This window comes from Enoplosus armatus, chromosome 18 (assembly GCF_043641665.1).
Source record: "Enoplosus armatus isolate fEnoArm2 chromosome 18, fEnoArm2.hap1, whole genome shotgun sequence".
Classification (NCBI taxonomy): Eukaryota; Metazoa; Chordata; class Actinopteri; order Centrarchiformes; family Enoplosidae; genus Enoplosus; species Enoplosus armatus.
The window spans coordinates 11766551-11786627 of NC_092197.1; the positions used below are offsets into that span (position 1 = coordinate 11766551).

At 41.3% G+C, this 20077-nt stretch overlaps 2 protein-coding genes across 2 annotated transcripts in view; one reads left to right on the forward strand and one right to left on the reverse strand.

Annotated features, from left to right (window-relative positions):
* The window catches only part of nnt (nicotinamide nucleotide transhydrogenase), a 29684-nt gene extending 19306 nt beyond the window's left edge, over positions 1–10378 (reverse strand). Inside the window, exons 1-9 of the mRNA XM_070924664.1 lie at positions 10358–10378; positions 8283–8502; positions 4667–4896; positions 3706–3923; positions 3345–3432; positions 3122–3210; positions 1948–2135; positions 1476–1609; positions 1160–1351 (exon numbers count right to left, since the gene is read on the reverse strand). Coding sequence (XP_070780765.1) covers positions 1160–1351; positions 1476–1609; positions 1948–2135; positions 3122–3210; positions 3345–3432; positions 3706–3923; positions 4667–4896; positions 8283–8436 — 1293 coding nt within the window. The 5' untranslated portion in view covers positions 8437–8502; positions 10358–10378. The remainder of the gene's footprint in view (positions 1–1159; positions 1352–1475; positions 1610–1947; positions 2136–3121; positions 3211–3344; positions 3433–3705; positions 3924–4666; positions 4897–8282; positions 8503–10357) is intronic.
* A 3768-nt stretch (positions 10379–14146) lies between these two features.
* ccdc80l2 (coiled-coil domain containing 80 like 2) lies at positions 14147–19924 on the forward strand. The gene is made up of 12 exons (XM_070925038.1): positions 14147–14429; positions 14502–14590; positions 14697–14870; positions 15020–15171; positions 15775–16080; positions 16285–16528; positions 16701–16857; positions 17675–17811; positions 18137–18288; positions 18637–18740; positions 19025–19105; positions 19310–19924. The coding sequence occupies exons 1-12, from the start codon at positions 14147–14149 to the stop codon at positions 19642–19644; spliced, it is 2214 nt and encodes a 737-aa protein (XP_070781139.1). The 3' UTR covers positions 19645–19924.
* The last annotated feature ends 153 nt before the right edge of the window (positions 19925–20077 follow it).

Consider the following 20077-nt stretch of genomic DNA (forward strand, 5'->3'; position numbering starts at 1 on the left):
TCCAACTCACTGAAAATAGTCTCACCAACACTGGAGTTTTGAGGCCAGCACTAATATCGTTATTAGAGAGAGAAGAAATCAGATAACGATATATCAGCTATTCTTTTTGTTTTTACATTAACACATCATATAAAAACAATTGATAAGGATCCCTTAAATTTGGTTATAGCAGAACTGTGACCAACATCTGTACTGACACACGCAGGATCATTTTACAGTTGAAAAATATATTTTTTTAGTTAAATAATTTTAATTTCTAAATTACCGCACACAGAAAAAGGAGGGAAAGTCAGTCAAAATCTAATTGGCTCAATATGTGCACAAACGCATGTACTTAAAAAGGCACAAAGAACACAAAAGGGAAACGACTGGCAGTTGCTCTGGACTGCAATGTGTTCTAAGCTTGCTGTTCTCTCTCAGGCAGCATCAGATGTCTTCTTATTAATTATCGGCTGATATACACACTGATACTAGTATATTTGTGACAAGCTAAGAGGCAGGTCAGTATTCTTTCACGCTCTTATTATCAATTCAAATCATGTTAAATCTGAGCATTTCAGACTGTGATGTTACAAGAGCATGAACACTCATTCAAGAAAGCAAACTGACAATAAATTCTTGTTTAGAGACATTTTTGTTTTTTGGATAACGTTACTCAAAGTTGGACAGACAAACTTAGAATCAAATCAGAAAAATCAAAGCTTGAATCAAAAGTAAAAAATTATGCAAAAGATAGAACAGTATTAAAAAATGTAAAAGAAAATCATGAAAATGATCAAGAACCAATTTCTAATTGACTAAATAATTGCACCAATAAAGCTTGAAGGAGTCAGTGTGAAGCAGCTCATAGGCTGTATCTTTATCATCATTATTATTATTAAGTTGATGCCATATCTTTCACTGTTAATATTCAAACATGGATGATAAGGTTTTGTGTTTATTGAGGGGACATTACTCCACTGGCAACTGTATAGATGCTCTAAATAGAGAGAGTGAGAAGAGAAGATTGTTTGTTGTTAGGGTGACATCTAGTGACTGTGTAAGGGACCTGCAGGGCATTTTGAATGATTTTCTATATGTTTGCATGGATCCATGAGCTGAGAAATGTGTGTGAAATCTCAGATGTACACATACTTGCTGGCCACATAACACCTCATACCTGCATGACAACAGATCCTCTGACAACGTGGTCCATGGTCCCGTAATCGAACGCTTCCTTGACATCGAGGTAAAAGTTCTCCTTGTCGGGGCTGATGGCCCGCATCAACTTAGTGATGTTGTTGGAGTACAGAGTGCTGGACTGAGTCGGTAAACGGCTGGGCAGGTCTGTGTAGCCGATATGGGTCACTCCCTAAAAATAAAAAAACAGAAAAGTTGTGTTATATTACGCTAAGGAAAGGGAAGGTAAGACCAATGACCGACAATATACAACACCCTCAAAAGACAATCAACACAAACCAAAAATGTGCACTGACCTTGTGCACTGACAGGTCTCCAGGTACTGTGGTCTCAATGTTTCCTCCAGCCTCAGCAGCCAAGTCCACCACCACTGACCCATCTTTCATGCTCTCTACCATTGGTTTGGTGATCAGGATGGGTGCCCGCTTGCCTACAATGTCAAAATGGAAACACAGACATCAAGGCATAACACATACACACCCAGGAACTGAATCACATTCACTACAGCTACTGTGAAGACATGACCATAGGATGTACAAAAACTACTGAAATCAACAGAGCAATGGAACAAATGTGAAGCTGTTGTAAAATATGTTCTGGTACATTCTGGTAAAGTTATTTTTAATGTTCAATATTCCATGACTTGTCCTTTTTATTTCTAAATTCTCTGACTACCTGCCCAGAATACATGTCTTACGTTCTGTGATATTCCACAACCAGAGGAAAATTGATTACATGTCCTTTGTGAGTCTGTGCTTCTGTGCATACCTGGGATAAGAGCAGTGGTGATGACAATGTCCACATCCAGACACTGTTTGGCAAACAGCTTCATCTCTGCCTCTATGAACTCCTTTGACATTTCCTTGGCGTAGCCTCCCTGACCCTCTCCTGACTCCTTAAAGTCCACCTCCAGCGGCTCTGCGCCCAGAGATTTAAACTGCTCCAAAGCTGCAGCTCTGGGAGAGAGGGGGAGATGTGATTTCTTAGTCAGGCAGACGGAAAATATCTCTGATAGAAGATGAGAACACATGCAGCATGTGATATTAAAAGGTCCATTCTTCTAAAATAGATTGGTAACGCAGGAGTCCTTAAAACTGCATAAATAGAACAAAACTGTACTGTATACAAGCAAGCATAACACTGAGAGGTACTATATATGAAGAGCAGATAAAGGCCCTTAAAAAGTATAATCCTTAAGATTTTCATGAAATCAAACCCCATTTTTGGTTCTATTTATAGTAAGCATTTTCTGCAATGTATTTATTGCATTTACATTCAGAAATGATCTCTCTATATAGTAATATTCATTGGTAGTGGCAGAGTCTGCCACATGCACAAGGGATTCAGAGGAAACAAGGCATGCATGCAATCCAGCGTGATTTTATTGAACATCCTCACTGTTTACTGTTCACTCTCTATCGACCGTGTTAAGTTACTCCTAATGCAAACTGAACATTTCCTACTGCTGCTGCTTCACATTACAAGCGTTCAACTGGTGAAACATGAGATGGCTTTTATTGTGAAGATGATGTGCATCATCAAAAAAGCGCCAATTTTTGGCATTTTTTGAAGCGGATCAGTTTTATAATTTTACAGAGACTAAATGGAGAGGGAGCTGCCACAGTGAGATATCAGACAAAGAGTTGCAGACAAGAGGATGCCCATCTCAACCGCCTCAGCAAGGGAACCAACTTTACTGTGTCCTGCTGTTGTGTGGAAAAGTACTCATGCCATGTGCAGCACGAACACAAGCTCGGTTGCTCATGGCATGATGGAAAAGGGATGATTATCGACAGACTTCTTTATTAAAACAAGTGTGTTTAGCTATGCTGTAAAGAGATACACCAGTTGCTCTTCTGTACATCTGCTCAAATACAATCTTTCATCGTCAGTTTTCATCTTATTTGCAATTCAGACATAAAGTGTAATATCAATAACAAACCTGGTATCAAATCCTCTGACAATGGCTCCCATGGCCCTGGCAGTACCAGCTGCTGCCAATCCAGCCACACCACCTCCAATGATCAGAACCTATTCACATACATGAAATAGTTTGCGATGGCCAATACAGTGTTTTTCCATGTTGCAACTGGCATAAACACTTTCACACTTACAATCTTCTTTACTTTGCCAATAAAATACAACCTAACTACAGAAACACACACCTTTGCGGGTGGCACTTTCCCAGCCGCTGTGATTTGTCCAGTGAAGAAGCGACCAAAGCTGTTAGCTGCCAGCACAACTGACTTGTACCTGAAATATAGGAGAGAAGAAAATAACACAGGAAATGATAGAGAAAGTGAAAAATCAATAAATATGCTATAATTTTACATGTTTAAACATGTACAATCAAGACATTAGAAAATACTCAAACAAACATTGTATTTGTGAGGGTAGACAACAAAAAAGTAATTTATAGAAAAATAATAAGTTAACTTCCATGGACTCAAAAAGTGAGTCCTTCAAGTGGACTTCTTCTCATTAACACAGTAAACACGACCCCCCTTGAAGGCACCGTGTACACACCCTGCGATGTTTGCCATGGAGCTCAGTGCATCATAACCCTGGGCGATGGTGACTCGGGGCACCTGGTCCATAGCCAAAATGGTGGCCTTCTTCTGGGACAGCATGTCCATCAGCTCAGGGTTCTGAGCCGGGTAGATGAAGCTGATTAAAGTTGCCGCGTCCTTCATCATCTCCACCTCATGGACACCCAAATCTGGGTTGAAAACAGGAGCGCGGACCTGGAAGCAGAGAAATTGGTTGACGAAGATGAGGTCATGAGAAGATATACAAAGATATCTTTGACATCTTAAAAAGATGTAATGAGCATTGATTGATTGATTGATTATATCATTCATTTACATGCCTTGTTCAGTGTGTCTGATTCCAAGAAGTCTGCCAAAGAGCAGGATAATTGTTCCCTTTTCCCCTGGGCTGTACATTTTTAAATCAGTGTTCCAGCAAAAGGGCACTCTGTTCTGTCTCCCACAGCAAAATTGTGTTACACATCATTCCCCTTCCTCCCATCGACATCATGTCAATTTTCCTCTTCTTCTCCCTACCATAGCCTCTAAGCACACATTAAAAAGGACACCAGTGACATCTTCAACCTATGCTCTGGCTTATTACACACTTCTGAAACCTCTTTCAATCCACAAATCACTAGAATCATCATCCTGCCGCCGCCTGGGAGCACTGGTTCTTCCCCACATTTTCAGAGTCACAGTCATTCACCCTCTCCCTCCTGCACTTAACGCAAAAAAGCTGCTGCCATCTTTAAAAGCACTGACTGGCCCACCCTGATCCTTCCTTCCATTATTCCTTATTACATCTTCTTATACCTAAACCAACCCTTCCTTGCTTGCAAGGTTGTTTGATTCATCCAACCACCTCATTTACCCCCCCCCTCTCTCTCTCTCTGGCCTCAGTGAGCTATTAAACAATCCACTTCTGATTTCCCCTCCAGCCCCCACTTAAATCCTACCTTAACCACCACATCAGATGCCAAGACATCTTTAATGTCTTTGATTGTTGCTCCAGCCTGGGTGTACTGTTCATCGTGGAACTTCGAAGGCTCTCCGGCTCCGGACTCCACAACGACATTGAAGCCCTGTTTGACGAGTGCCTGGACACCAGCGGGAGAAAGCGCCACGCGACGTTCACTCTGGAAAATTTCTTTGGGTACACCAACCGTCAGTTGTTTGTATGGAATACCTGCAGAGGCACAGAGAAACAATACAGCATGTGAGATTTATCATAAAGATCACAACAGCACATATCCTTTCATGCAGACACCTCTGCAGCTTCAGGGAGAATCTCCTCAGGAAACGACCATGAGCAGAGTTAAAATTGTGTTTACCATACAGTCTACAGCCATGTTAGTGGCTCTGTGAGGCTGGACTTCATTAGTGTAAGCATGCAAACATTTGCTATTTAGCGCTAAATACAGAGCACAGCAGACGCTGATGGGAAGTTCTGCAGTTATTTGGTCCTAAACGAAAGAAATGTGCAAAGTGAAATTTCACCAAAGTCCTTAGGATGCATTGTCTGAGAATCGTGAATGTCTTTACAAAACCTCTGTGCCAATTCATTCGGTAGATGTGGAAATATATATCACTGGATAATTGAAAACTTTGACCTGCTGCTGGCACAAGAAGAAAAGTCATGAATGTCTGTACAGATGTGTCCATCCTATAGTTATCAAGATATTAAGTTGACTAAAGTGTTTACCTGACTGACCGACATTGTTATCCCTAGAGCCCCACAGCTAACTAGGCGCAGGCAGCAAAGAAATATTGCAATTCACTGCGGAAGTCAGACAGTAAGATACAGACACAATGCAATGCAGAAACAAAATTCTTTCCTTTGTTGTCCAAGATCTTTACTATTTGAAGCAGACCTGATTCAACATGTGTGAGAACAAAAGGGACGCTTATAATGAGAATAAAATTGGTAATGGGAAGATAAAAAGAAAGTCAAGTGAGTAGCAAAATAGAGATACAATGAGTATGACTACTCTATTATTTTGTTCCAGTTAATTCTGTGTCTTTTTTTAGTACTCTGAATCAGTCTACTGTCCAAGAGACAGGCAGGTCACATGTTGCGTCGGCTCCTATGGAAAATTCCACTGCAGCTCTTTCCCTCCGTCTCCTCGTCTATACATAAACACAAGAGCATCTGACAGGCTGCCTTTCCTCTCACCCTGCTGAGGTGACACGTCCTACAACAACCTTTGTTTTACAAAAAGCTCCAAAAGACAACCCACAAACTGGTTGACAGATATTTGATTATTACATTTCTTTACAGCAAGAGTCACACCATGCCACTGTATGTGCTGTATGTCCCCTTTGTTTCTGCCAATACATTTAGCACTCAGGTAGCAGTCAGCTAAAGAGATGAGTCAGAGAGCTAGGCAGTCCACCCCATGGCTATCATATTAATGCAGTTTAAGTTCAAATTGAGTAGACGCCAGCAGATACACCCAACCACCATCACCACAACCCTAAAAATGCTTATAAGTGCAGCAGCAAACAAGCTTGTGACTCAACATATTGGTACTTTTAAGAGCTGTTGAGAATCTCACAATAGGCATAGTTACATGATAACCTGTAAACCACAACATCTAGATTAAAGATAGAGCCTGTGAACGAGATAGAGCATTTTTCTATATGACTTCATACATTTTTTTTCACCCAGTTTCATTCAGTTTTTGCATGCATAATGTGACATTTTGGAAGCTAGCTGAGACAGTTGTTGGCTAAGCCTAATTCTAAGATGGGTATTTACCCAAACCTGAGCCACCAGTAAAAGCCCTGGCCTACTGTAGCATTCTGCTCTAGCACCCCCTTCTGACAAAAGGCACTAGTAATGCTTTTCAGCAAGGTGCGCATGAGTAGGTCCCTGTTTTTGTTGTATTTTGTTTGCATCTCGCCGAAGACCACGAGGATACACATGCACTTCCAGGCAGGCAACATGATTCACTCCTGCAATTTCACACTATTCTACTGTTCAGCAGTTGGTGGAACTAACGTGCCCAAAGGAACATAGCAATTCATTCAACACTTTTATTAGATCTCAAGGATACACACAATGTGTTGAGGTAAGAAACACCTTAAAAGAAAATCCACAATGTACCTTTAATGAGTGTACTGAACTGCATCGACACAGTGGGCACCACAATCATTTTCCAGAGTTGTAAAATCTTTCCTTACAGTATTATAAACCAGTGAACCGTGTTTTTGAGTCTGATAAGCCTTCAAACTCCTGGATGTATGACTCAACACGCCCCCACCTACAGCAGCGCCCTGTTTTTAGTTTGAACACCCGGTAAAAATGCTGCGTCAGCATTTTGACACAATGGGAAAACAGACAGGTCTACAATCTAAGCAAAATTACTGTATTCATTTCTTAACATTAGTCCCACAAACAAACCTCTCCAGTACATCTAGTGTGTGAATGTCAACGACAGTCTGTTCATAAAGCACAGAGTCATTCTGTCCACGTCATACTTCACAAATCCAGTCTAACAACACACTGCCTCAGTCCATACTGTACGTCTATAGGCTCCGTTGAGGTCAGAGAATAAGCACATCTATATGAAGTGTGTGTGTGTGTGTGTGTGTGTGTTCCTCTCCTTAACTCATGTGTGAGCCTGTAAACTGATACTTGTGTGTCCAGAATAGACGCTGCCAGCTGTTATTGGAGCAATGTGAACTGCAGGGATGTCAACATGAACCAGGTCACAAGCACCCCTTAAACACCCACCTACACGTACAGAGAGACATCGGCATAACCGTGAACCCAGCGCACTCAGACATGAAGCACCTACAACCAGCTAATACTGGCTTTCACAGTGTACGCACACACACACTCACTCACTCACTCACTCACACACTCCTGTCTGATTACTGGACACAGAGTGAGGCCATGGAAAATGGAGAACAATGCCTGAGGGCTGCAGTATCCTAAATGTGACCTTGGGACTGAAGGCAAATGCAGGTAGCAACACTGACCTCTAGAATAAACTTTTTAAGAAGAGTTAAAGGAAAAGCTACTGCATGGGGTTAAAGGAGGTCCTCTGTTTGGTTTTATTTATCTCTATTTTGCCTAAATAGCAGATTACCTCCTTCATAACAATTACGATGACCTTGGAATAAGGAACAAGCATGCTCTACAGCATAGTTATATCCCAATGACAGATTTGTTTCACCAGTTGCCAAGGCCAGCGAAGGACAATGGTATGAAGAGCCTACTTGTCTATCCTTTCTAGTTCTGAATAGTGCCATCGGGCTGAACACCTAACCTCTGTCAGCGTTTATGTCATGAGTACGTTGCCACCTGCCATGTTGCACCAGTACATGAGAACGCACACATAAGCCACAGGTGCTTTCATGTTGCTATCAGTAGTAAAACGTCCATCTATAAACCTCAACAGCTGGCTTACATGTCTTTTAAATTTAAGTTCCAACAGGAGGAAAATCTGCCTGGTATCCATGAATTAAACCATTATTATTCGCACCAAGTGTAGCATTCAGTATTTTCTGTAAATTATTCTATTATGTATGCCCATGCCAAATCACAGTGTGTGCATAGTGTCTTACCTGGACTGGCACATCGTCCCAGAGCTTGATGGGTCCTGAAAAAGCGAAGGCATGATGATTTGATAGCATGGCCGCTCTGTAGTTTCAAACAGGAAACCCCGCTGAACACAGGGGCCGAGCAGCTGGCTGCCACAACACGAAGGAGGCTCGCCATGGTGGACACACCAGTGTCGGGCACTCACACACCAGGAGGAGCTCAACAGGACAGACAGCACCCCTCCTGAGGAAGAGACGTGAGAGATAAGGGCACCAACACACAGAGAGGGGTGGGGGGGTGGGGTGGGGGGGTTATAGGTAAAGAAGAATAACAGGAGGATGAAAGTGTGTGAAAGTGAAAATAAGAGTATCAATATCTCAAGCACACACTTATGACCTATGTTTATGCAACAGGTCACATTTATTAAGACAACATTTTCCTACATACATTTGTACCAAAATCCAACACATATTGTGGCTGCTGGGGCCAGATTATGAATCTGCAGCCCACTGATTGACTTTGAGGCAGTAAACAGCGTGAAGGACAGCATGTTTACTTTAAAGGGAGATAATAGAACTGGGATAGACTGGGATAGCTTGGCTGGTGTAATAAGGTTTAAACTGGAAATAACTGGCAATAAACTCCACTCTGCCACACTGTGTGCGCAGAGTAAAGAGACCGTTTTAGGTAAAAGGTCAAAAACATACATCGATTTGAGAGTCAAACCCAAATTAAAACTGAAACCAATAAACACCACTAATCATTAGTGCTGAAACTAAAGCTGAAATGACGAGTCAATTAATCGATTAGTCATTTAAGTCATTTATCAAGTAAAAAGACCTGCTGCTTTTCTCTTTTTAATATCATTGTAAATTGAATGTCTTTCGGTTTTCGGCTGTGGGGAACTGGAGCCTGGAAGTTATTTTCTGACATTTTAAAGACTAAACCATTTATCGAGTACTTGGAAAAGTCCATCCATCCATAAGCTTATCCTTTGGAGGGTCAAGAGGGGCTGGAGCCAATGCCAGATGACATTGTCTAGTTAATTGATAATGAAAGGAATTGTTAGTTGCAGCCCTAGAGGGCATTTCCCACTATACAAATGAGCACAAAGTCACAATAAAAATCATATCTTTGGGTCATCGTAAAAACTGTTTTTTGACTTGTCAATTAGTTATTTAATCCGTCTGAAAATAGTGAAAAAGTTCCATCAAAATGTCAAGTTGTCGTCTTAAAATTGCTGATCTTCACATTTGAGGAACTAGAAAACAGCCATTTTGCATGATAAAACATATGAACGATTTACCAACTGTCAAAAATGTTTGCGATGAAGTTTCTGTTTCCGACAGCATCATTTGAAAGAGACTATTTAGTAGAAAACCAAAAGTGTCTGCAGGCCACGCAGGATTAGCACTGTCAACCTGATCTGTTGTGTTCAGGGCTTTTATTTCATGTCAGAAAACTGAAGCTACCACGTCACCAGAATGTGTTGCGGTCTTAAAAATATGAATCACACATATTACGGCACATTTTATTAATAATATACCGTTAGCCCATAAAACACTAGCTTATGGATGAACACGGATTCAAATTACAAACGTTTGTTGCTTTGTCATGAATGTGGTAGGGTTAAACCCGAGTGAGGACTTGAACAGCTCTCATAAACCTCTGGCTAACGGCACCGTTAACATTTATGACCAAATAGGTCACCAACAAAACAACGATTAAAATCAATGGCGTCCATTCAACAACTATGTGTCATTAAGATAAGTTTAAGCGTAAAAACTAGTGGATTAAATGTGTTTTTGGTAGGCCAGTGCTCAGTGCCGTTTCTCTGTGACTCAGACATCAACAAGATTAGTATCCAGGCGGCCACCACTTCACTGTTTTTGTCTCCACTCAATGAAAAAACCAGCGGGGGTGAAAGCTAACCTGAGCTAGCTAGCGCGCTAGCTGGCAGCTAATAAACAGCTGGCCGGTGCATGAAGGCGACGTACGACTCAAAAAGCCCCCCTACACATGCACAGAAATGCAAACCGAAAGAAATGCACGGTGAAAAGTGAGAGTAGAAAGGATAGCGGCAGACAACTCGACTGACCTTTGCAAATAGTCCTGGCTCTGTGCAGCACAGGCGAACTGTCTGTCAACCCGGAAGGTGTCTGGAGAAGCGGCCGGCGTAGGAATATTATTGGATCATATGAGATGCATCAGAGGATATCCGATGACTTTTGATGTGCTGTCACTGACGAGGCATGAAAAGCAACAAATACTGTAAATATACATGTCTTAGTAAATGTTACCTCAACATTTCATTAGTTGACAGTAACATTAAAGTTAATATTTTGTATTATCATCCATTATGTCACTTAAGGTTTAATTTTGACTCAAGTTATGTTCAAAACTTTTTAATGGAAGCATATGCACGAGTAGATTTTTAGATAACCACAGCTACATAAAAATCCATATGCAATGATAAAGAGATTAATTAATGAACACATTTACGTGCCTTCTACTATATCAGAAATGGCGTCCCAAAACTGAAACATACTGAAGATACAATTTTGTATACTTCCACTGAGGGGCGCTCTTTACCAGCATTTTACTGTGGGATATACACATCTATCTATCTATCTATCTATCTATCTATCTCTCTCTCTCTCTCTCTCTCTCTCTCTCTATCTATCTATCTATCTATCTATCTATCTATCTATCTGTCTGTCTGTCTGTCTGTCTGTCCTGTGAGAACCACATATCTCTAAAAAGTTCACTCTTGAGAAAAACAGCCCTGTTTTCCACTTTGCATTTTCGAGCTAATCCAAGGGGGTTTTTAAATAGTTTATTTAGCTTAAGAAGTAGGAGATTTTTCTCAGCACATAAAGGAAACTGCCTATAGACCAGGATTTTACCCCTAGTTGAACTTTGGTTGGCCCCCTCCATACTTACTCATGTACCAATCACCTTTCACCCTACTGGCAATGACACAGTTGTTTAAACACGTGGTGCAAGACTCGCATTTTTCACTAAGGGGTGTCTTTTTACTAGTTTACATATGTTTACTAATATATTCATTTATTATTTTTAGTTTCGTTGCTCTTGAAAATGAGAATCGTTTAATCTGGTCTGATAAACTGATTACAGTTATCATTATTAATAAGTGGAATTATCATTGAGGTTTTAGGTTTTGTTAGGCATGTTTCTGAATGCTTGATAGCGTCCATGAATCAAAGTACCAATGAAATATGATATAAGGTCATTGACGTGAAGCCTATTTTCTCCGCTCCAGCATCATTACACTATGATGTGTTTGCTGTACTGTTCACGACAGCACATGTATGTTGCCTCGTTCCTACAGTGCTGATGTGCTATCAGTTTTGAGCTTGTGAGAGACAATGTGTTTCTGTGCTTGTAGACACATGGAAGGTGGTTGTAAATCTTTGTTGATGAAAAAATAGTATTGAGATAGAACCTGTGTTGACACTCATACAAGGAACAGGAGCAAACTTCTTTATCTTTTCTTCAGCAAATCCATTCACCTACAGTATGCTATATGTACTGTATATAGTATATATACTCTCTCTCTCTCACACAAACTGATCATCTGGTTCTCTTTATCCGGCTCAGAGTGGAATGCATTGTTGCTACGCCTGGTTCTCATTTTGTCCGTAACGCCCCTTAAAAGTCATTGTTTTCAGTCATTTCAGAGTAACACAACACAACCTGTTTCTGTACCTCGCTCTGTTTAATAGATGCATGTGATTACAAGGTATCACTTGTTGCATATCCATCTTTTATTCTACAAACAGTTTCTTTCTTTTCCATGATATTGTTGAAATTTAAGGATATAATGAAGACCCTTTACAATTGTCACTGAATTTGCCACCAAAATGCAACCTTGATCATTTTATGGATACCTGATTTTTAGGTTACAGGAAAGCATACATTGGACGCTGATACCTTCTATGTTCAAAAATATCTTTTCCTGTGATCCAAGTCTCATTCAAACATTTTTGTACAAAAAAAGGCCATAAAATGGACTGATGGTGACTGACCCTGGCCTTACATTAAAAAGGAGTAAACAATAATATCATGAATCAATCCCATACATATGCATTTTTTATTAGAACTCACTTCTGATCTTAGTGAATGCTGTTGTAAACTTTATATTTCTTTGGTTTTGCTTCATGTTCTTACTCTGAGATGCTTAGATTATTCCCTTAGTTATAGAATTAATTTAATTAATTTAAAATGTAAATTTGGTACATTATTCATGTATGTTTACATTTGTTTTATCTTATAGTAATTGTATCTTTTGCAGAACTAGAAAGCCCCATCACCAAGCATCTCAACGGGAACGATTTACATTACTACTATTACTAAAATGTATATAATTTTTACTGTAACTTTATAAGCATTTTGAAAGGAAAAGGCTGTACATAAGATAGTCAAGTTTATGGTTACATTTGGCCAGGTTTGTGGAGCCTTTATTCTAGGTTTGATTCCTCGTGGGAATTGATAGTTGAGATGTTGTTGTGCATTAAGTGATAGGTGACTAGTTTCAGGCTTTGGTTTGCTGTGGTTAAGAGTTGAGTTAGTGGAGCATTTATGGGGCACTAGCAGGAGGGATGAATACCTCTTTTCCTGGCAGAAAGTCTTCAGGGTTAACTCTCCTGTGGGCACAGATTCACAACTTTGAACTGGTGTGAACTTTTCTAAACTGCAGCGTCTGTTAGCCTGTCTGTGTTATTTATGGTTGCTGCCATTACCCTTCATTTAAAAGCTTTAACTCCTGTTGAACAAATGGCTTTGAGCTAAACTGCTCTACCTCTAAGCTCCCACTTTTACTCCCTGATTCTGTCAACGCTCTTTTTTTCCCCAACCCCCCACCCCACCCCCGACATGTGTGAGGCAGCCTGCATTCGTTTTTGATTAATATCAGGCAGTGCCTGTCTCTGATGGATAGTGACATATGTTAAAATCAAAACTGTCAGATCTAATTCATCTTCACCAGGTGTAATAATGGAAGTGATGTGATATTTTACTGATCCTCGCAGGGATATTGTCTCTTCACTTGGCACACTCCAGAGGGAGGTCAGAGGTCAGGGTCAGCTTCACAGCAGCACCCCTGAAGCTGGTAGGGATCTAATCTCTTGATCAAAGACACAGTGGGGCGGTTGCCCTCACACCGGCCCTACTAATGTTATGCAACGTGTGTTTTTGCATGTGTGTGTGAATGCACACATGTGGGTGCACTGCCGTCCATGTGCACATATATTAGTGATTGTTTTTTTTTGTTGGTAATGGACACCAAAGCAATCAGCTGTGAGACAAAGCAGCACCACACACATACAGAGAATGTGTGTGTGTATGAGACAGAGAGAGAGAGAGAGAAACAAAGAGATTTTTTCAGCAAGAAAATGCTTTGAAGTCACAGAAAATTCCAGGAGTTTCCTGTTAACGAGCCTGGGCTATAATGTGAACCAGGAGTGTGTGTCTGTGTGCTGTGTGAGGAGAGTCTCCCCAGCCAGTCTCTCTCTGCTGGTGAGAGGGTTTAACATCAAGTCTTTGCTGTCCTTTTACCTTTGAGATTTCATGTCCGATTTAGTCCACCTGTTTTTTAAGGATACAGAATGCTTCAGCCTTTCGTGAGCTTTTGAATCTGGAGTCAAAGTATGGAGATTTGTTAGCTGGGACTGACGATCTAGAGCTTTTAAACTCTTAAATCACTTTTAAACCGCTGGTGAATCCATCTTGTCTGTTTCAGATGCTGCTGCTTAAGAGTGGTGAACACAGCACTACACAAATGTATTTTTTAGCCAGAGGAGGATTTGTGCGCCACTAACCTGTTCCAACTGATCAACAAACCAACTACTCAACCGTGTCAGTAAGGATGTTTCATTTCTGTAACTCAAACTGGCCTCTGCTGTTGTTTGCCGCCCTGTGGAGCCTCAGCTACCCGAGTTTACTCACCGCCTGGCCAGGCATCAGTCGAAGCAAGCCCAAGGATCAGCTGGACCCAAATGTAAGGGACTGGGGAGACTATTCGGACCTCCCTCCAGGAATCGAGCAGGGTTTGGGGTTAGACGAAGGCGGAGAACATGGAGACAACAGAGGAGTCGGAGAGCTGTCGTCAAGCCTGGCTCCGGAGCTGGATTTCCTGGCTGACTTTGCAGGCAAGACAAATTAACTGATTAGCTGATGTGTCTATTTGTATCTACTTACCCCCCCTCCCTTCTTCCCTCCAGGTAAAAAGCGACTGTGGGTGATAACAGCCCCATCACACAATGACCACTACCTTCGTATGATGGAGAAACAGCTGGAAGACATGGAGCAGGTTCTGTATATACAGATATATATTGATTTAGAAGGAGATTTTTTTCCCCCCAGATCTCCTTTCTATCTCTTCTCTAACTCTCTTTCTTTTTTTGGGTCTCTCTCAGAAAGGGCTGAACTGCCGTCTAGCAGAAAGAGACACATTCATCATCACCATCATCCAGAACGCCATGATGGAAGGTCGGATCCAGAAAACAACTTTCCAAGGAGATGCCACAGTTGAGAGCTTGGACCCTGACACAGTTACCAAACTGCTGCACTACCTGGAGCTTACCAGCCAGGTAACCAGTTAATATCTCAACAAGATATAAACAAGTTACAGCCCATTTTAATTATTTCTTTTAATGTGCATTTTTATGAAATTGTCTGTTTGTCCTTCGTGGGTACCTCCGCTTGACTTGTAGTTTTTATGGTACAACAACTGTTTCAGGAACAAGGGTTCACCATGCTGGTCCTGAAGAAGAACCTTCGGGTCAGTGAGCGCTTCCCTTATCCAGTCCGTGTTGAGGCGATTTTGGAGCTCATTGATCAGTTCCCCATGAGGAAGCTGGAGAAGATGACGAGAAAAGGATCAAACTTGAGGTTCCATTACACCACTGTCATTCACATGTGCTAAAAGAGAACTGAGGAAAGGTTTTACTGTTTCATTCAGTCCACTTGTCGGTCTGTTGGTTGGTTGGTCCATCACTTTCGCGTTAGCATGTTGATGATGCATTTAGCTCAAAGCACCGATGTGCCTAAATACAGAGCAGCTAGCATGGCTGTAGACTTTTGTCATATATATTGGCCAACGTATCACAAATGTGCCAAAATTAAAAAGTACAGGCTGCAGTCCTCTAACCAACCTTGCTCCTGCATCAACTTCCACCATTTTAGACTTCTACAACAGCTGGCACTTGCATCCATGAGTTGCAAAAAAAACAGGAAGCGAGAAATAAATGTACCTGGTGAAATTTGAAAACAATCATGTAGTTTTTGCATTTGGGTGTCCAAGTTTTAGACAGTGTGAGTTTTGGAAAATTCTTCTTCGTCTGTAGGAATTGTTGATGCACTAATGCAAGGTATATACACGTGACCATGCAGTACAATTTGAATTTGTGGTTTTCTATGTCATTGATTAAAGTTATGGAGGAAACATCAACACAAATCCTATAAGACAAAATTGATGGGGTTTTTTTTATTCAGGTGTAAAACAACTAAAAAGGTCTTGGTGACAAGGAAAAAGATGAAGAAGAAGATGGTACTGAGCCCTCAGAGGCGAGGGAACGTGACTTCTGTTGTGGCACAAAGAAAACCTCCCCTGGACAAAAAAGCTGCCCTGAAGAGTAAGATCCAGGATATACTGAGTGGACGGTCGAGGTTTGTTATCCGTAAGGTGCCTGCTGTGGGTTCCACAAGGGGAAAGGACTCGAGCAATGGTGGTCGGGCAACTTCTAACGGACAGGAAAAAGTGCACGGCCCTCCATCTGTGTCTGAAGTAAAGAAAGACAGGTGCTGTCTTCAAATTTGTTGTCAATTTGTCAAACATAGTAGACGTGAGAGTGTGGACGTTTGATTGATTTCACTTAAAGTCTGCTTAGATTTTGTGTTCCCATCTGGTATGTCATGCCTCCTCATCCCCGTACACCAGACAGAGATGCTTTTTTTTTTGTGCTGGATGAACATCAAAGTCATTTCTTCTCTCTTCTGCTGCAGGCCTGACTCTGCCGTGGAAGAAGAAGGAAAGAAAATACATGGAGGGAAAAACCGTGAAGATAAAAAAGAGGAGAATGTAAAGGACGACACACAGGAAAAACAGAGCTCCAAAAAAAAGGGCAAAGGGAAGAAAGGGAAGAGAGGGAAAGGAAGAGGGAAAAAGTCCAACAGAGAGGCCAGTGAGAAGGATAAAACAGCCCTGAAGGAGCTTTTGGACAGTTTAAAGGGGACAAGAAGGCTAATGGTGAGAACTTTCTCGGTTGTCTTTTCTCCCTAAGCCTGATGTACAGTGGCATCCACATTATAAATGCATTCAAAACATTGGACTTTAAAGACATATCTGCACCTGATCAATATATCATCTATTTGGACCGACGTACAGTATCTTGTTTGTGTGTGTGTTGTCCTGGCACTAGTTGATCTCAACGCCAAGCAGAGACGCAACACTGTACACCCAGCAGAAGGAGGAGAACGAGAAGCAACACTGTGACCTCGCTGTCAGGAAGATCACCGTGGCAACCATTGTGGGTGAAGGACGTGACACCACGCTCACGCTGCAACACCACCAGCTCGGTAGGAAGTGTTTGTACATTTGTGTGTGTGTGTATGATGGTGTATGTTTGAATATTTGCATCTCAGACATTTGGTTTGGTTCATCTTGCAGATATTATCTTGTTTTTACAACTACTGATGGAATATTCTGAACCAAATAGAGGAACATATTGTATTTTTTACTGAAGCCTGATCAAAGGCAAATGTGGTGCTTCCATAGTTACAGCAGCAGAGGGTTGATTCACAGCAAAGTAAAACACTCGTACTGGTGTTTTTGAGGCTTCATCCTCTTCACTTCAATTAATTTGAAAAAGCTCAGCTGTAGACTGCTCTGCGTTTGCGTTGCCAACATTTGTTATTGTGCTGTGGTGTTGTTGTTGTTTATATGCAGTGGGTAATTCTGACTTCCAAGACTTGAGAGCCAGCAGCTGAACAGCAGCCATTTTAATGGAAAATGAGACTATGAGTCTACAGCCATGCTAGTGGCTCCGGGAGGTTGTACTTTGGCACAAAAACCACAGTGATGCTTTGAGCTAAATCATAACACTTAGTCTATCTTAGTTTAGCCTGTTATTTGCTAATTAGCAGTAAACACAAACTACAGCTGTGGCTGATGGGAATGTTATTTCTTTTGTAGTTATTTGGTCATAAACAAAAGCCCTGTTTATGACCAAATAACGACTGTCATTGAAGCTTGTTCAGAGGGGTTGATTCAACTTTATGGTAGTTTTGGGTCATACTGTTAATGTTGTTTTAGTTGTACCGGGTTGCCGGTGTCTGCTCCCGCTGCATCCATGCACACACATTCCTTCATATATTTTGTGTGTGTGTGTTTCAGAGTCGGACCCTCCAGTCAGTGACCAATCAGAACATTTCTCAGACTCGGGCCTGATCTCTCTGTTAAGAGCAGAGCTCGGCCTGTCGTCCTCTGACCTCTTTTCCATGACCGTCTCAGACTACGACATCAAGCCCAGTGTAAGACAAGCAACATTTCTTTCATACTTGTATGACAAAGATAGTGGCATCCTTTGTAAAAATCTAAAAGAATCCAGCATCATTTAGTAAGAGATTTACAAAGTAATTCATCGATAATCCAGCTGTGTATTAGCTGTGTCTTTACATTATTCTTTTCATTTTTTGTTGTCTCAGGCTATGTCAGGAACTGTTGCTGATGTAGGCTTGTAAAGGCCATTGGAACATAATTCCATGTAAAATGGGGAATGTAAATTCACTTGACTTGAGTAGACTAGTGTCTCTGTGTTTTCTGTTTTTGACTAATTAGCTTTTATCTCTTCCCCAGAGAGTCTTTGAGGCTCCTCCATCAAGTCCCGCTCTGTTCGAGTACATTGACAACTTTCCCTCCAGGCGCTCAGAAAAAGAAAAGGAAAGGAAGAGTCCTTCAGTCTGCTCCAAAGATAAGCAACAGCCCGGAGCTGAGAATTCACTACTCAGGTAGAGGGTGTCATTATTACCTAACACTGCACAGAGATCTGGAGCCTCTTAAGAAATCATATAAAAGATTTGTTGTGTGTTTTTTATGGTGTGGTCAAGTTTACTTTTGAAGCACTTATTTAAATGTGTTTAGGTGTAAATTGATTTAGTATATTATTTTCAAGGTTAAAACTAGTGGATGGAAAGCTAAACTTTACATCAATGATTTTTGGTAGTAAAATAAAAAAAGATGAAGATTTAATAAAGGAAATACATCCTATCCATCTTTCTGGAGTTACTGCTCTCTGCCTTTGTAGGGCAAAATGTGTCTTACATTTAAACCTACATCACCATTTTCATTCTGTTTAGGTTCATGTCAAAGAGGAGACTGCTGCTCATCTCTGCTCCCTCTGAGGACGACTACTCCTTCCAACAGCAGCTCTCTGCTCTCAGTGGACAGGAGTGTCACCTGGGTCGGTAACACATCACACTTCCATGTGCTGAACAATACACCGTCTGTCTGCTCTGTAGTTTTTGGTACAGTATGGAAATGAGTCAGGTTCCCCCTCTGACCTTCAGGGCTTGGAAAGACAACGCTGTCTTTGCCCTATTGACAAAAGCTCACACACGTACATAAATGTTTTGCATTATTTGTTTAGTATTTATTATATGATATACTCTTATCTTATTTATACTCTAATATAGTGCATTATGCTATATGAACTATTTGTTGCTCACATTTACTTACTTACCTCAGGTATTCGCCACTTTGCCATGTTGAAGCTGACTGGAGCTGGAGACAAAGCATCAGGAACCGTTGAGCTATTTCCCCTAAATGGTGAGTCACAGTCACGTGGGGTAGTCCAGGTACATGGGACGGCGATGGAAACAGGAACTTGGAATGTATTGCCAATGTTGTGTATATCAATGTAAATATATGCAGACATGTCCAGCAATTTTAAATTTAGGGTTGAACTGTGTGTTTCAGGGTTACTACCTAATCCCTTTTACTCTGTTTTCTTCTTCTACATTCTTCTTCCAGGTCGTAGTCAGAGTGAAGTTGAGCCGTTGTCCCGCGACACGGTCAACAATCTGAGGGAACAGCTGAAGATCAGTAAGGACTATTTCAGCATGCTGGTTGTGGGGAAGGACGGCGATGTCAAGGCTTGGTTCCCATCACCCATGTGGTCCCTGGATAACATCTACGACCTGGTGGACTCCATGGAGCTCCGCCTCCAGGAGGAGAAGCTGCAGAAGAGACTGGGGATCCACTGCCCTGAGGACAGAGGGAGAGGAGGCAGCGAGGGGGGTCATTATCACGGCTATGATGAAGGTGGGGCGGAGGAGACGTACCCGTATCACCGGTCAGAGGAATGATGACAAAGAAGGAGGAAGAAGAGGCAGTGGAGTGATGAAGAGCTACCTACATTCTTGAGATGACACAGCAAATACACAAACACATGGATTACACATAAGCAAGCTAATAAACAAAGACCTAAAAACTCATCTTCAGGACACAAAGGATTCAGTTTATAGATTCTAAACAGAGGATGATGATGCACCACTATAATAAGCTGTATATTTTATGTTTGCAAGTAATACATTTGAAAAGCAGAAAGAAAATGGTTTCATTTAATAAAAAGTCGTAATGAAAGCATATGTACACCCTTCACCAATTTCTTTTTCTTTTTGGTGCTTTGTTTTTATTTGCTGATTACGGCATCAGAGAAACAGGAAGAAAGTCCATCCAAGGCCGAGCAGATTGGCAACACTTCTGTCCAGTCTTTTTCAATCACATTCACTGCGTAAA

Bases quoted from the DNA above. Each gene is read 5' to 3' on its own strand.
- ccdc80l2 (XM_070925038.1), top strand. From the start codon at position 14,147: ATGTTTCATTTCTGTAACTCAAACTGGCCTCTGCTGTTGTTTGCCGCC. The intron at 14,430-14,501 runs GCAAGACAAATT...TCTTCCCTCCAG, and splicing joins TTTCCTGGCTGACTTTGCAG to GTAAAAAGCGACTGTGGGTG. The intron at 18,289-18,636 runs GTAGAGGGTGTC...CATTCTGTTTAG, and splicing joins GCTGAGAATTCACTACTCAG to GTTCATGTCAAAGAGGAGAC.